Source organism: Teleopsis dalmanni, chromosome 1 (assembly GCF_002237135.1).
Source record: "Teleopsis dalmanni isolate 2A chromosome 1, ASM223713v2, whole genome shotgun sequence".
Classification (NCBI taxonomy): domain Eukaryota; kingdom Metazoa; phylum Arthropoda; class Insecta; order Diptera; family Diopsidae; genus Teleopsis; species Teleopsis dalmanni.
The window spans coordinates 120514821-120529985 of NC_051846.1; the positions used below are offsets into that span (position 1 = coordinate 120514821).

At 37.5% G+C, this 15165-nt stretch overlaps 2 protein-coding genes across 7 annotated transcripts in view; one reads left to right on the forward strand and one right to left on the reverse strand.

Annotated features, from left to right (window-relative positions):
- Window positions 1-15165, forward strand: part of LOC119668156 (sex-lethal homolog) — a 109530-nt gene that overhangs the window by 21917 nt on the left and 72448 nt on the right. The gene's annotated exons all lie outside the window — the stretch shown is intronic.
- Window positions 14461-15021, reverse strand: LOC119665790. Its single transcript, XM_038075036.1, has one exon. It carries the CDS (start codon window positions 15019-15021, stop codon window positions 14461-14463), a length of 561 nt encoding a protein of 186 aa, XP_037930964.1.

Consider the following 15165-nt stretch of genomic DNA (forward strand, 5'->3'; position numbering starts at 1 on the left):
TAAGGCAGCTGGTTCAGATAATATCACAGCGGAACTGTTAAAAGCTTGTCCTTCGACTACCGCTAAAATGTTTCAACCTCTCCTGAAAAACATATGGGAAAACAATTGTCTTCCAAACAATTGGCTGGAAGGCTTGCTGACCGTATTACCTAAGAAAGGTGACCTGAGCCAATGCCGAAATTACAGAGGCATTATGTTGCTGTCGATTCCTTCGAAAATATTAACTCGTATTCTTCTGTCCCGCATCAACACTAAACTCGAAGACAGTATTCGTAGACAGCAGGCAGGCTTTAGACCAAATCGTTAATGCGTAGACCAGATTAACACTCTTAGGATCATCGTCGAACAATCTACTGAATGGCGAACAGCCATAAACATATTATTTATCGACTACAGCTGCGCTTTCGACAGTGTCAATAGAGGCTGCATTTGGAACTCTCTCTTACAAAGGGGTATTTCCGGGAAAGTTGTCGAACTCATCAAAGCACAATATAACGACTTCAGGTGCAGAATCTTCCTTAATGGGCAACCATCAACCCCCTTTGCCACTACTTCAGGTGTTCGACAAGGCTGTTTAATGTCGCCTATTTTGTTTTTAATTGTGTTAGACGATGTCCTTACTAAAGCTATTGACCAGTCACAACGAGGTATACGATGGGGGCTTTCAAACCACCTCGAGGATCTAGAATATGCTGAAGACATTTGCCTTCTCTCAACTCGGCAGAACGATATGCAAGATAAAATCAACGACTTAGTTCACGAATCACGTAAAGTTGGTCTTATAGTGAACACGGCAAAGACAAAGGCAATGAAGATAAATAATTCAGACTCTACCAGTAAATTTAACCTGGACGATACAGAAATCGATAACGTCAACAGCTTCACATACTTAGGCAGTATAATATCGCCGGACGGTGGCGCGGCAATCGACATCCAAAGCCGAATCAATAAGGCATGCTCCGCCTTTTCGTTATTAAATAAAGTTTGGAGCTCTTCAATACTCTCCCAGCACACCAAGCTGCGGTTATTTAACAGTAATGTTAAGAGCGTTCTGCTCTACGGCTGCGAAACCTGGCTTACCACCAACAACCTGATTCATAAACTGCAAACTTTTATAAACAAATGCCTTAGGAGAATTCTGAAAATTTGGTAGCCCCGCACTATTAGAAATTCCGAACTATGGTCAAGATGCCGCCAACTTCCTATAGCAAACGAAATCAAAAAGCGTAAATGGCAATGGATCGGGCACACTTTGAGGAAGGCACCAAATGAAATCTGCAAACAAGTATTAACATGGAATCCTCAAGGAAGCAGAAGACCTGGTAGGCCCAAGCAAACATGGAAGCGAACACTGGAGAAAGAAATCCAAGCAAGCGGAAAAACCTTTGGAGAAATTAAAACCCTGGCAAAAAATCGTGACAGTTGGAAAAAGTTCGTTATGGCCCAATATTCCCCTGGGAACGTACTGGATTGATTGACATTCACATCTCCATGTAGAGTAGCTGTATGCGCTTCAATTATCAACAACCTGCTGAGACGAGACAGTTTAGGCAAGATAGCTGGTTTTGTCTAACTTTTGTCGTAATCTTTATCTGAAATCATGCAACTAAGTGTTATCACGCCATCGTCAATAGTTATATTTAAACATAATAACTTTGAAGTTGTTGGCAAAATTTTTCCGTTCTTCAGATAACTAGCTTCTTCAGGAAAATATCTTTTCTGTTTCAGTTTTACCAAAAGTTTTTCGGCTTCAGCAATTTCCTGCGCACTTAAATTTTTTACGTCATTTATTTTTGATGTCTTCTGTACTGTCCTGTGAGATTTTTGTCTCTGCATGTTGCTAATAAACTTCATAATATAGGCTGTTACCCTTAACACTTTCTTAATGTTACTATATTTGTTTATTGTTTCAAATGATTCGCTTTGAATGGCAATGTTTTCATTCAGGTTCGAAAATGTTAATAAAATATCATTCATACTCTTGTTGCTTGTAGAATGTATTTTCTTTGCCGATAACCAGCTCGGACCATTTTTCCATAATTCATTATTAAACAAATTTTTGGCTGTACAACCTCTAGTTAAAAAATCAGCAGGATTGCTTTTACCATCGCAATGTTTCCATTCGTATATTGTAACGATCCTTTCTGGCCGAGGTTGTGCTCGCCGGATTCCAGGTTTAATCCTACAATAAAATTTATTTATTGGGACGGTGGTAAGTTAGGATGCACGGTGGGCGGTGGCTTCGCGACAATCAAGTAGTGTTGCTCTGCTGTGAAATCACTGGCTTCTTTGAAGAATTGGAAATTCCTTCCCTGCCTGCACTGTTGATGTCGTTATCAAAATATGAGTAAATAGTAGAAATGTATATTTTTATTCTACGGGGTTCTAGCGAAATGTGAATTTCGTTATAAAATAAGATAGAAATGTGTATTTCTATACTACGGGGTTCTAGCGAAATGTTGATATCGTTATATTTAAAGAAAAAAAAAACAATGTGAACTGAAATGTACATTTCTATTCACTGATGTATATAACGAACAATTTGATTTCGTTACAAGTAATTATATAATAGGAGTGTTTATTTCTATTATATATAAAAAAAAACAATGCGAACTGAAATGTATATTTCTATTCACCGATGTATCAGCTTGTGAGTTTAGAAGGATGTCTTCACTAGCTCGATGCTTTGCTGACTATCCATCACTGCGCTTTTGCTTCGCCTTTTATACACGCGAAGTGCAAAGCATGCAGTTGTTTTGTTATTGTAAAATCAATGGTGTGTTGTTTTACAATTTTATTCATTATTGATCTGGTGTTGTTATTTTTTTGTATTAAATTTGTTGGTGGTTTTTAATACTCGCTTACTGCTTTTATTATTGTTTTACGTTCACTTGTATGTTGTGACGTGAAATTTAAGAACATAAAATTTTATGTTACACTTCCCCGGTTTTTCCATCGAGTTGACGAACTCGTACCACTCCTCCTCGACTGATCTTAACTTGGTACCTCCGTTGGTCGATTACCCGAAGAAACATGATTTGTCGTCCTGGTTTTCGGTTCCCCAGCGCTTCTTGGATGTCTTTGTTCAACACCTCTGGCTATCGCTTGTCAGCTTCGGTGGGTGGCGGTGGTGTAATCTCGCTGGAAACAGATACTGCGATCTCAAGACACCTTAAGTCGCTCCCGGTATCACAATCCAAGGTGTCGTCTGGACTAGCTTCTCTGTATCTCGACCGGTTTTGTGACCTTGACGTAGGTGGTCGTCTTGGACAGGTGGGTTTTCGGACACACGGTAACACATCAGGGTAAACAGGAGTAGCCGGCGTGTTCCGGTTGCCTTTCAATTTTTTCCCTGCAGCTACTATTTTAACTTCACTCTGCTGCGCCTTGAGCTTAGCCGAGTGTTCTCTGAACTTCTGAACGCTTTGCTCCCACTTTGACATGTCGTTTCAAGATTCTGCGATCGATTGTCTTGTTGGTTGAATGATACCGTCTTTTATACTTGATTTTTATATGGGAACCGTTATTCTTTTGTTGTTTTCATGTGGTTTATTTTTATTAATTTTTATTTTTCGTTTTCATATGGTTTACTTTGTTTATTACTTTAGTTCATAGAATTGGCAGATTTCCAGTCCTTGACGTGTGCGGTGCGTGTCTGGTGAGTGGTTACATGAGTGGCCTTTACTATGACTGGCGATACCAAGGTGATTATTCTATATGGACCCCCGTAGCGTGGAGCTAGTTTCGCGGCAAACTCCTGGGTTGCTTTTGAGACTGGGTGTTCCTTGATCCACACCAGTTGGCCTATGTCTGGTCGCCACCATCTTCTTCGCAAATTGTAATACTTTGCTTGAGTTCCGGAGGCTTCTACGATATTTGTCCGGATCGCCGAAAACACCCGTTGTAGTTGTGATTGTTTCTGTTCTTGGTTCTTGGTGACTGCTCCGCACCTTGGTGTATTTTTGTCAAAGGTTGCGTCTGGTAGTCTGGCTTCTCTCCTTTGAACTAAATAAATGGGGCTATAACCCGTAGTTTCAGACACCGCTGAATTGACTGCAAGCTTTACTTCAGGTATGAAGTGGTCCCATGTTCTATGCCGATTATTTGCATATTGAGCAATCATGGTCTTTATTGTCTTGTTTGCTCGCTCCGTGGGATTTTCTTGCGGTAAGTATGGTGCCGTTCTCTGATGTCTGACTCCAATTTCTTGCATGTAGCTTTCGAAGGATTTGTTGCGGAATTGTGGCCCATTATCTGTGATCAACACCTTGGGTACTCCAAAATTTGCGATAATTTTTTCTCGGAACGCGACGATGGTGGCTTCGGTACTGGCTTTTCGCAGTGAAATCAGTTCCACCCATTTGCTGAAGCGGTCAAAAAACACAAGTAATATCGTATTCCCCTTGCTTGATCTTGGTAGTGGACCGACAAAATCTGCACAAACCGTTGCCCAGGGCTCGTCGGGTATTTGGGTGAGCATTTCGCCTCCCGGTTTTAATTGACTGGCTTTGTATTGTGAGCAGATATGGCAGTTCTTTACATATTGCCCAATGTCTCTGAGCATACCAGACCAGTAGTATCTGCTTGTTATACGCTGTATTGTCTTCCGTATACTGAAGTGTCCTGCTGTGGGGTCATCATGATTTTCTTAAAAGATTTGTGGGCGTAACGATGATGGTACGCATAACTTCCATGATGTCGTGTTTTCATCATCAGTGAAGTTAAGGATACTGCGATAGAGTTGACCATTTGCTATTGTGAAATTTGGAAACCTGTCTGGAGTTGTCTGTACTTCATTGAATTTCCTTGTGAACCACTTACAATTCCTTTGTCCGGACTCTGGAACTATTCGCGCAATATTTTCAACCGTTTGCCTGGACAACGCATCCGCGATGACATTTAATTTACCTTTTCGATATTGAACCTCGAATTGACATTGTTGCAACTCTAACGCCAATCTGGCAATACGTCCGGTTGGGTTGTTAATTGAGTTTAACCATTTGAGTGCCAGGTGGTCAGTGATAATTGTAAATTGGTATCCTTCGAGGTATGGTCGCATTTTGCGAATTGCCCAAACTATTGCTAAGCATTCCTTTTCAGTGGCTGAATACTTTTCCTCGGTTTGATTTAAATGCCGGCTTGCATAGGCAATGACATGTTCAACGTTGTTGATGGATTGTGTTAGTACTGCTCCCAATCCATGGTTACTTGCGTCTGTCTGGAGAGTAAACGGCAGAATGAAATCTGGACAAGCGAGAATTGGTGCATCTGCTAGTTCCCTTTTAAGCTCATCGAAGGCATCTTGTTGTTCTGATCCCCACTTCCAATGTTTGCTCTTTTTAATAGTGTGGTTAACGGGTGTATTATTCTGGAGAAATCTGGCACGAATCGCCTATACCATGAAGTGACTCCGATGTATTGTCGTAGTTGTTTTAGACTTGTCGGTGGGTTTAATTTTTGTATCGCTTCAACTTTTTCTGGATCAGTGTGTATACCTTGTTCGCTTATTACATGCCCTAGGTATTTTGTTGATGTCTTGAAGAACTCGCACTTTTCACTGTTAATTCTTAGGTTTGCTTCGCGAAGTCATCTTAACACTGTACTTAGGTTTTCTTTGTGTTCCTCGTAGCTGTTGCCCGTGACGATTATATCATCCAAATATGCAAAAGCGTAAGGTTCTAGATCCACCCCTATTACTCGGTCTAATGCTCGTTGAAAAGTGGCGGGCGAGGAATGTAGGCCAAAAGGCATTACTTTCCATTGAAATAGTCCGCGACCAGGCACGGTGAAGGCTGTATATTATTTACTACCCTGTTCCATTGGGATTGGCCAGTATCCATCGCAAAGATCCAGACTGCTGATATATTTGGCATTCCTTAGCCTATCTAAAATGTGGTGAATGCGAGGTAGAGGGTAAGCATCGGGGATTGATTGTATGTTTAGTTGTCGATAGTCTATACAGAACCTCCACTTGCCATTTTTCTTCCGTACCAACACAACTGTCTTGTACTTGCAGAAACAACACTCAAATTGCAGACGCTCCGTGTTTATCTAAATTTAAATCTATAATTCAAAGAAATAAATTTAAATAAGTGCGCACAAAAATTAAATAATAAACGTACTTTCTAGTTATCGCGATCCGAGACAGCACAAGTGCGGTTCCTATATTTAATTACAAAATATATTTTTGAATTTTAATAAAAACCAAATTTTTAGCAAAAACATTAAAATAAATAAATTGTGTTTTGTTACTAATACCTTCAAACAGCTGACAGAGACAGCATTTGTTTATTTTTTAACGAAAGTAAAAATTACAAAAGTGGCGTTGCCACAGTGTATATTTTTAATTATTTCTACAAATATAAAACCAATCTTTTATGAACAATTATAAAAATATTATTCAACGATATTCACTAATTAGTGAAAATGGCCTAAATGGGTATATAACGTTAAATGCAGAAGATTCTAAAATAAAAGATCAATCTATAAACAAAACTATAGGTAAATCTACAACAGAAATAAACATTAAAAAAACAGCTAGTGAAATTGCTATAGTAAACAAAATAAATTTAATTAACAATAAAAATGAAAATTTAAAAAATATTCTTCTATATAATCAAAAAGACATAAATTCTAAAGAACCCGACATGATCATGAACCAGGTATCAAATAACATGATTTCGGGAGCCTCAAACGAAGAAGCACCTAAATCAACGCAGGTAAAATTTTTAGAAGATCAAATTAAACAACTCCAACTACAGCTACAACAATTGCACAGAGAACGGAAAAACGAATTTTTTGAAGATGAAAAGTCATATCTAAACATGCCTAACAAAAACACCATCTCTGTTAACAACAATTGGAAAATAGTTTCAAATCGGAAACAAAGTAATACACCTGAATTTATAAACACTGCTGCTACAGTCACAAAAATTATCTCATCACCCAATTTATCAAACTGCCCCAATATATCAAATAATAAACAGATTGGCATTGATCGCTATTTTTCAACAATAAACAAAGCATGCCATCCTCCCCTCCTGCAAATGAAAACTCACTTAAAATCATCAGAAGTCAAAGCTCACAAAATAGGTTTGCTATACTTACTGACAAGGAAGAAAAGGAACCCACTGGAAACAAAATTAAACAGTACAAACCGCCACCAATTTTCCTAAGAGAAAAAAGCTCAAATGAATTAGTTAAGGCTTTAACTACCATATTAGAAAAAGACAGCTTTTACGTTGCTCCTTCAAGGAAAGGGAATATTATTGAGACTAAAATACAGGTATCTACTGAAGATCAATACAGAAAACTAGTATCTACCTTGGTCTGTCAGTGGTCATCAAAGGTATTGAGCCAGGTCTAGATATAGGGAAAATTCAAACAGCTCTAGAGGAAAAAAATTTTGAGGTCAAAAGTATTTATAATATCATAAATAGAGAACGTATCCCACAACTCCTTTATAAAGTTGAGTTGAATTATGATATAAGCAAGCTTAAAAAACGTGAAGTTCATCCGATATATTCTTTACAATATCTACTTCACAGGAAAATTACCATCGAGCAGCCACATAAGAGAAGAGAACCAGAACAATGCCTAAATTGTGACGAGTATGGTCACACCAAGACCTATTATAAACTCAACAGTGTATGTGTTATTTGTTTAGAATTGCACTCTACGGAAAGTTGTCCAAAAAGCAAACAAGATGAAGAAGCCAAGATTTGCTCGAACTGCAAAGGCAATCACACAGCCAACTATCGCGGCTGCCCTGTTTTTCTTGCTCTAAAGAATAAAATGGCCATAGCCAAACAGAAACAAATCCCTAATATTAACCTCTCACCTGAGCAATTTCCTCATCTAAATAATAATATCTACACGGCCCCAAATGAGTTTTCTCAAACATCGTATGCTAATACTCTAAGTGAATCTCCAGATCAGATAAATAAAAACATTGACACACAATCAGCGCCAATGCAGCCCATGTTTACTCCTTTTATACAAAGGATGGATAAGTTTATGGAATGGTTGCAAAGTATGATGCAGTCCATGACGCAAATTATGGTCCAGAATCAATCGCTTATCTCCAGACTGTTGAGAGCAGAATGAATGCACTGGCGTTCTGCCACTGGAACGCTAACGGCTTAAGCCACAATATTCTAGAAGTCAGTCGTCATCTATATCTAAACAATATTAATCATGGAGGATAAAACTTTAATTAATATTTTTTGTAAACAACAACGTGGTATTAATATAGTTCATTTCAATGCGAGAAGTCTTTCTGGCTTAAAATTAGATCATGTAAGAGCTGTTTTTGAGGACATCAAAGTAGATGTTATCTGCATTTCTGAGACTTGGTTTGACTTCCATCTTGATAGCTCATACTTATCTATAAGCGACTTTGTTTTATTTCGACATGATAGGAAATATAAATTGGGTGGCGGCGTTGCTATTTATTGTAAATCATATTTAAAAAGTCAATATATCTGTGTATCGGAAGAAAGTGAAATTGAATTTATATGTGTATGTATTTATTTAGGTAGTCATAAAATTCTAGTTACATGTGCTTATAACCCCAGCAAAAGATACTGTAGTGGTCCTCTTTTTGAATCCCTCCTTGCTATTGCTGTCAATTTTGATTTTATTGCCATATTTGGTGATTTTAATATCGATATTCTTTTGAGCAATGCTAAAGTGTCTGCACTGAATGACCTTATAGCTTTGGTTGGTCTAAGCATTGTGAATAATACCGTACCTACTAGATATTGTAATAATCTACGCCCAAGTCTCCTCGACTTAGTGATAGTGTCTGATCTGACCAAAGTGTTGTTATTTGATCAGATTCCGTTTGTTTCCGATCATGATTTATTATTTACTACCTTAGATTATTGTGTAACGAGAAATGTCAATCCCTCTCAATTTTCATTCTGGGATTTCAAATCAGTTGATACTCAGTTATTATGTCGTGATCTTAGCACTGTTGACTGGAGTAATTGCTGGTTTGGTGCTTCAGTTGATGACAAATTGACAGTCTTAAACAATATAATTATTAATTATTTGCATCAGTATATTCCATATCGTACTATACATGTTAAAAGTTTTTCATGTCCATGGTTCAGTACTGACATCAAACGTATGATAAACAAGAGAAATAAGAAGTATGCAGTGTGGAAAAGATATCCGAATGTTTTTAACTGGATGCGGTTTAAAGCAGCTCGAAATTTGGCTCGAATGGCTATTTATCTTGCTAAATCTAGGTTCTTTAAATCTAAGCTAGATACTTCATTACCTACAAAATCACTTTAGAGCAACATCAAAGCTCTAGGGGTGGTTAATAGCTCAAGAAATGTATGTAGCATTGATCCTACCATTTTAAATGATTTCTTTGTTCCTATAGGAGATAGATTGAACGTTGCTCCGGTCTTCCCTGAACTTGAGAGTGTTCCCTCCGAACGCTTGACTTTGTATGTGTGAGTGAAGAAACTGTTTTTAATAATGTCATGAAAATTAAGTCAAACGCTATTGGAATAGATGAAATTCCACATAAATTTATTAAACTTATACTGCCGTTTATTATTATTCCTTTGACGCATGTTCCTCATGTTCCGATTATCGTCCAATCAGTATTCTCCCTTCACTCTCTAAAGTGTGTGAGAACATTATGGCTGATCAAATACGTACTCATCTTAACTGCTTTAAACTTCTCTCTCCTCTCCAGTCTGGGTTTAAAAAAGGTCATAGTTGCACGACGGCAATGCTTAAGGTCCTCGAAGATATTCGATGTAGCTATGATCAAAACTTAGTAACATTTTTATGTCTCCTTGACTTTACCAAAGCTTTTGACTGTGTTGACCATTCTCTATTATGTAAAAAGCTTTTACATTCCTTTTATTTTTCTAAGTCGACCTCAGAATTTATATATAGCTACTTAACTGGAAGGGAACAGACTGTACTCATAGAGAATGCTTTTTGTAATTTCAAACCTTTATTTACTGGGGTACCTCAAGGCTCTGTACTAGGACCTCTTTTATATTCAATTTATTTTTATGATATTTTTTCAATATGTAAGTATGCTAAATTGCATGCGTATGCAGATGATATTCTAATGTATCTATCTTGTCGGATTTCTGATATTAATGACCTCTTTCAAATGACTAATGTAGATTTATCATATGTTGAGGTAGGGGCTACGCAAAATAATATGTTCCTTAATACAAACAAGTCTTCAATTCTACCAATTGCTAGGCTAAATATTAATGTTGATTTCTTGCCATCTGTAACACTTGGCAACTCATTTATTAAATATACTAATTCGGTAAAATGTCTGGGCTTCCATTTGAACACTAATCTGCATGCTAGCGAACATGTTTACCAAGTTATTAGAAAATCTTTTGCATGTTTAAGAGGTCTGAACCTTTCTGTGAAGTATACACCTGTTGACATGCGTGTTTTGTTGGTAAAACAACTAATTATTCCTATTGTTATGTACTCCTCTTTAGTGTACCCAAGACTTGATTCTGAATCCCTCAATAAGTTACGATGCCTAGTAAACTGCTGCACGCGATATGCTTTTGGCCTTTGACGCTTCGATCACTTAGGTATTTATAGAAATGTGATTCTAGGGTGTGATATTGAACAATATATGCTTATTTTCGAGTATGCTTATTTTTGTTCAGACTTTTATCCACTACTACGCCGAAGTACCTTTTTGATTGCTTGCAGCTAACTAGATCTAACAGATCTCGTCTTTTCATCATTCCCAGATTTACTTCTGCCTCCACTACTAAGTTTTTCTTTATTTAGTCTGTTAGAATATAAAATGCTCTTTCAAGCACAACCAGAAATGCAGTTAACCCGAGTGTTTTTAAGAAACTGTTAAAAAATTAACTGGTTTCTTTGTATTTATTAATTTCTTTCCTGTCTTTATTCATTGATTTGGTTGTTTTTTGCTGCTATATAGTTAAGTTTATTGTAATATGTTTGTTATTAACTTAAATTCTGTTATTTAAATATTTCATGCTGTTTTCTTTTTGTTTCGCTGTTAATCAGTAAATATAATTTTAATACTTTTTACGTATGTTATTACTATATTCTCTGAAAACTTTAATTACTTCTTTTATTTTATTTTATTTTATTTTATTGTATTTTTTATTTTTATTTTAATTCTTTAAATTAGCTTTAAGATACTGCAATAAAAAGGGTTGTCCCTTAATGCATTTAAATAAATAAATAAATAAATAAACTGGGGTACTGTATGCGCTTCTTGACAGTTCGATGTAATCGTTCTTTAATAGCTCGTTAACATGTTCATTGATGATTGCTTGCATCGCCGGGTTGCGTGGGTAATATTGTTGTTTGATGGGTTGCTCGTGACGCATGATAATGCGATGTTCCGTGATGTTACTGGGTCCTTTAATCTGTGAGAACTTATCTAATTCCGGTTTCAAAAATTCCTTGAAATTTACCTCCATTGTCATTTGTTTTGATGTTGACACTTGCATGATGTTTGCGACCTTAGTCCCGTGTTTGTGATATCTAAACTGTAAATTTTGGCCTCCGCATGTTAGTGAGGCTCCCATAGCAGCCAAGAAGTCCAGTCCCAAAATTACCTCATCGATCAGGTTTGACAGTAGAATTAATCTTAACTTTGTGGTTCTTGTCCCGAGCGTGATAGATGTTGTTATTTGTTGCTTGGCGGAGTGTTGTCCGTCATCCGCCATACGTACTTGCGTGGGTTCAGAGTTAAGGATGATTTGTCCCTTAAGTTTTACTGCCGTTTGCGAATTGATGAAACTTCGCGAGGATCCTGTATCGATCGTTGCTTTTATGACTTGTTGATTAATAGTTTCTTGGGCCGACAGACGTGATTCACTGCGCTTCATGCATCCTACTGATGGGACGGGGTGTTGTCTGATGGTCTCATCGCCCCGTTCTGTCGATGGACCCTGACTTCGTTTCCCTGATTCCTGCATCAATCAATTGTACGTTTTCCTCTTTTCCCGCATTCCCAGGAAAATAAGATGCTTGTAAAGCGACAATTCCACCTCAAGTGTCCTTGTTGCCCGCAACGACGACAAGCTGTCCTGACATCTTTGATCTTGTCTTCAGACGCATCAATTACTCTTGCTTTGATCTCCTTAGCCGGTAACGTATTCCATACTTGACGGTCTGTAGCTGTCAGTGCCTCCAGGTCCCCAGCTAATGTCAACGCTCGGATAATGACTGGAAGTCTTTCCTACGGATTTACCATTGCTACTCGGTACGACTGTTCCAGTAGATTCTTTCTAATTTTATTTCTTCGCTGTATTTTGAATGCCGCATGATGTTCTGCAGTGCTAATACATAATCTCTGAACAGTTCCCTGGGTTGTTGCAGGCGGGCTCGTATTTTGTCCTCTAATTGTTCGAAGTATCTTGGTGTCAAGAAGAATGCTAATATATCTGCTTTGAATGATGGCCACTCGGTCCATCGCTTGTTGTTATTCCTGAACCAGATCAGTGCCTTGTCTTTTAGTACTTCCGGCATTAGCTTCGGTAATAAGTCCCAATGTATACCGTACATATCCGCCAGTTCCTCGATCCGTTTTATAAATGGTAGTATTTCGTGTTCCCCTGAGTAGTGGCATCCCCATTTTCTGACTTGATCGATTATCACTGGATATTCTGCCATGGCTACACTTCCTTCCTTAGTTATCGAAGGACGTCTATTTTCAATGACTCCCGGTGATGAGCTTCTGGTATGTAGCTTAGCGAGTTCCTGTAGCCTGGCGGTATCTTTCTCAGTTGCCTCTGAGTTCATGAACGTTGAAAGTTTTTTCCGAAGTTCCTCCAGTGAACCACTTGGATCTAATCCGAACTCGTCTGCGTAGCTCACCAGTTCCTCCTTTTTAGCGAAGTAAATCCAAGATTTACCTCCTGATGTTAATCGTTTTGTGCTTGTTGAAGCGACTGCTGTTTTACGGCCTGCTTGTCCTGTCACTTCCTTGATTCCTGATGGTACCACCGTTGGTTTGTTTTCCATACTCAACTGAAGATGTTGGTCAGTTTTGTTCCCACGGTCCCTGCTCGGGCGCCAATTGTAACAAACCTTTCTGTCCGAGGTTGTGCTCGCCGGATTCCAGGTTCTATCTTACAATAAAATTTATTTGTTGGGACGGTGGCAAGTTTGGATGCACGGTGGGCGGTGGCTTCGCTACAATCAAGTAGTGTTGCTCTGCTGTGAAATCGCTGGCTTCTTTGAAGAATTGGAAATTCCTTCCCTGCCTGCACTGTTGATGTCGTTATTAAAATATGAATAAATAGTAGAAATGTATATTTTTATTCTACGGGGTTCTAGCGAAATGTGGATTTCGATATAAAATAAGATAGAAATGTATATTTCTATACTACGGGGTTCTAGCGAAATGTTGATATCGTTATATTTAAAGAAAAAAAAAAATGCGAACTGAAATGTATATTTCTATTCACCGATGTATCAGCTTGTAAGTTTAGAAGGATGTCTTCCCTAGCTCGATGCTATACTGACTGTCCATCACTCCGCTTTTGCTTCGCCTTTTATACACGCGAAGTGCAAAGCATGCAGTTGTTTTGTTATTGTAAAATCAATGGTGTGTTGTTTTACAATTTTATTCATTATTGATCTGGTGTTGTTATTTTTTTGTATTAAATTTGTTGGTGGTTTTTAATACTCGCTTACTGCTTTTATTATTGTTTTATGTTCACTTGTATGATGTGACGTGAAATTTAAGAACTTAAAATTTTATGTTACAATATGTTAGTTAGTTTTAAAATTTCTTTAACTCTTGTTGTAACGTATGGCTTTATTTTATTTCTGCATCCCATAATCCAATTAAGTGTAATTGTTGAATCAGACCATAAGTAGTATTTATCAATTTGTAACTCTAGAAACTCTGATAAAAATGCTTTAAGTCGTGCTGCGATAACAGCTGCCGTGAGTTCCAACTTTGGAAGCGAGAGTTCATCATTACCGCCTTTTGTAATTGGGTTTACTCTGTTTATTGAGCAAATAAATTTATTCGAAACTATCCCATTCGCCACTGTTCTCAAATATGCCACAACTCCATATGCCTTTGGGCTTGCATCAGCAAATATATCGATCTCTATAAAGCTTTTCTCTGCTTGACACAAAGAACGAGAAATTTTGAAATGTCTTAATATTTTATGTTCGTTTCCCCATGCTTCAAATTCATAACACATTTCGTCATTTAAAGGCGCGTCCCATTCATATTTCACTTTCCAAATGTTTTGAAGTAAAATTTTTAGTCGCACTGTAAAGGGTGCTATTATTCCTAACGGATCATATATTCTTGCCAAAGCCTTCATCACGCTTCGCTTTGTTGGTTTTAAAATAGCAATGGTTTCAATGGTTTTTACCATTGAAACGCTAATGTCATCTTCAAGAATATACCAATTTATTCCCAAAATTTTTTGAATTGCATTTTGATTACCTTCGCTTGCACAACATTTTCTTATGTCTATGCAGTTTGAATTCGCTCATAATTTTCTTTGATTCGAAATAAATTTTCTTGGCTTCTTCAACTTCATGACAACTAATTAAAAGATCATCTACATAAAATGACTTTAATAGTGCCTCACATGTTGCTGGAAATGTTTCTTTGCAACTCGTTAAATGTTTTCGAATAACTGCGGATAGCAAAAAAGGGCTAGAAGTAACTCCAAATGTTACTCTCGTCATACGCATTTCTACAATATTTGGCAGTTGTTCGTTTATACTTGGCATTTTGTCATACCATAAAAATCTATGTGTATCGCGATCGCTTTGGTCTATAGCAATTTGCAAAAATGCCTTCTCAATATCTGCTGTCATAGCAATTCTCTTTGAACGAAACCTTAGCAATATTGACACTAAGTTTGGCAGTAAATTTTCACCTGGGCTTAAAAATTTATTTAACGATCCATGCTCCGAATCACTTGATGACGCATCAAAAACTATACACATCTTTGTAGTTGTTTTATCTTCACGATATACTGGTCTATGTGGCATGTAGTGCAAACCAACAGCTGTACCTCTTGGTTTATGTTCCGATATTCTTTTCTCTTCTAATTTCTTATTATCTCTCTCAACTATTTGAGCTGTTTCTAATGCTTCAATTTTGCTCTAGTGCTCGCTCACTTTCGTTTAATCTGG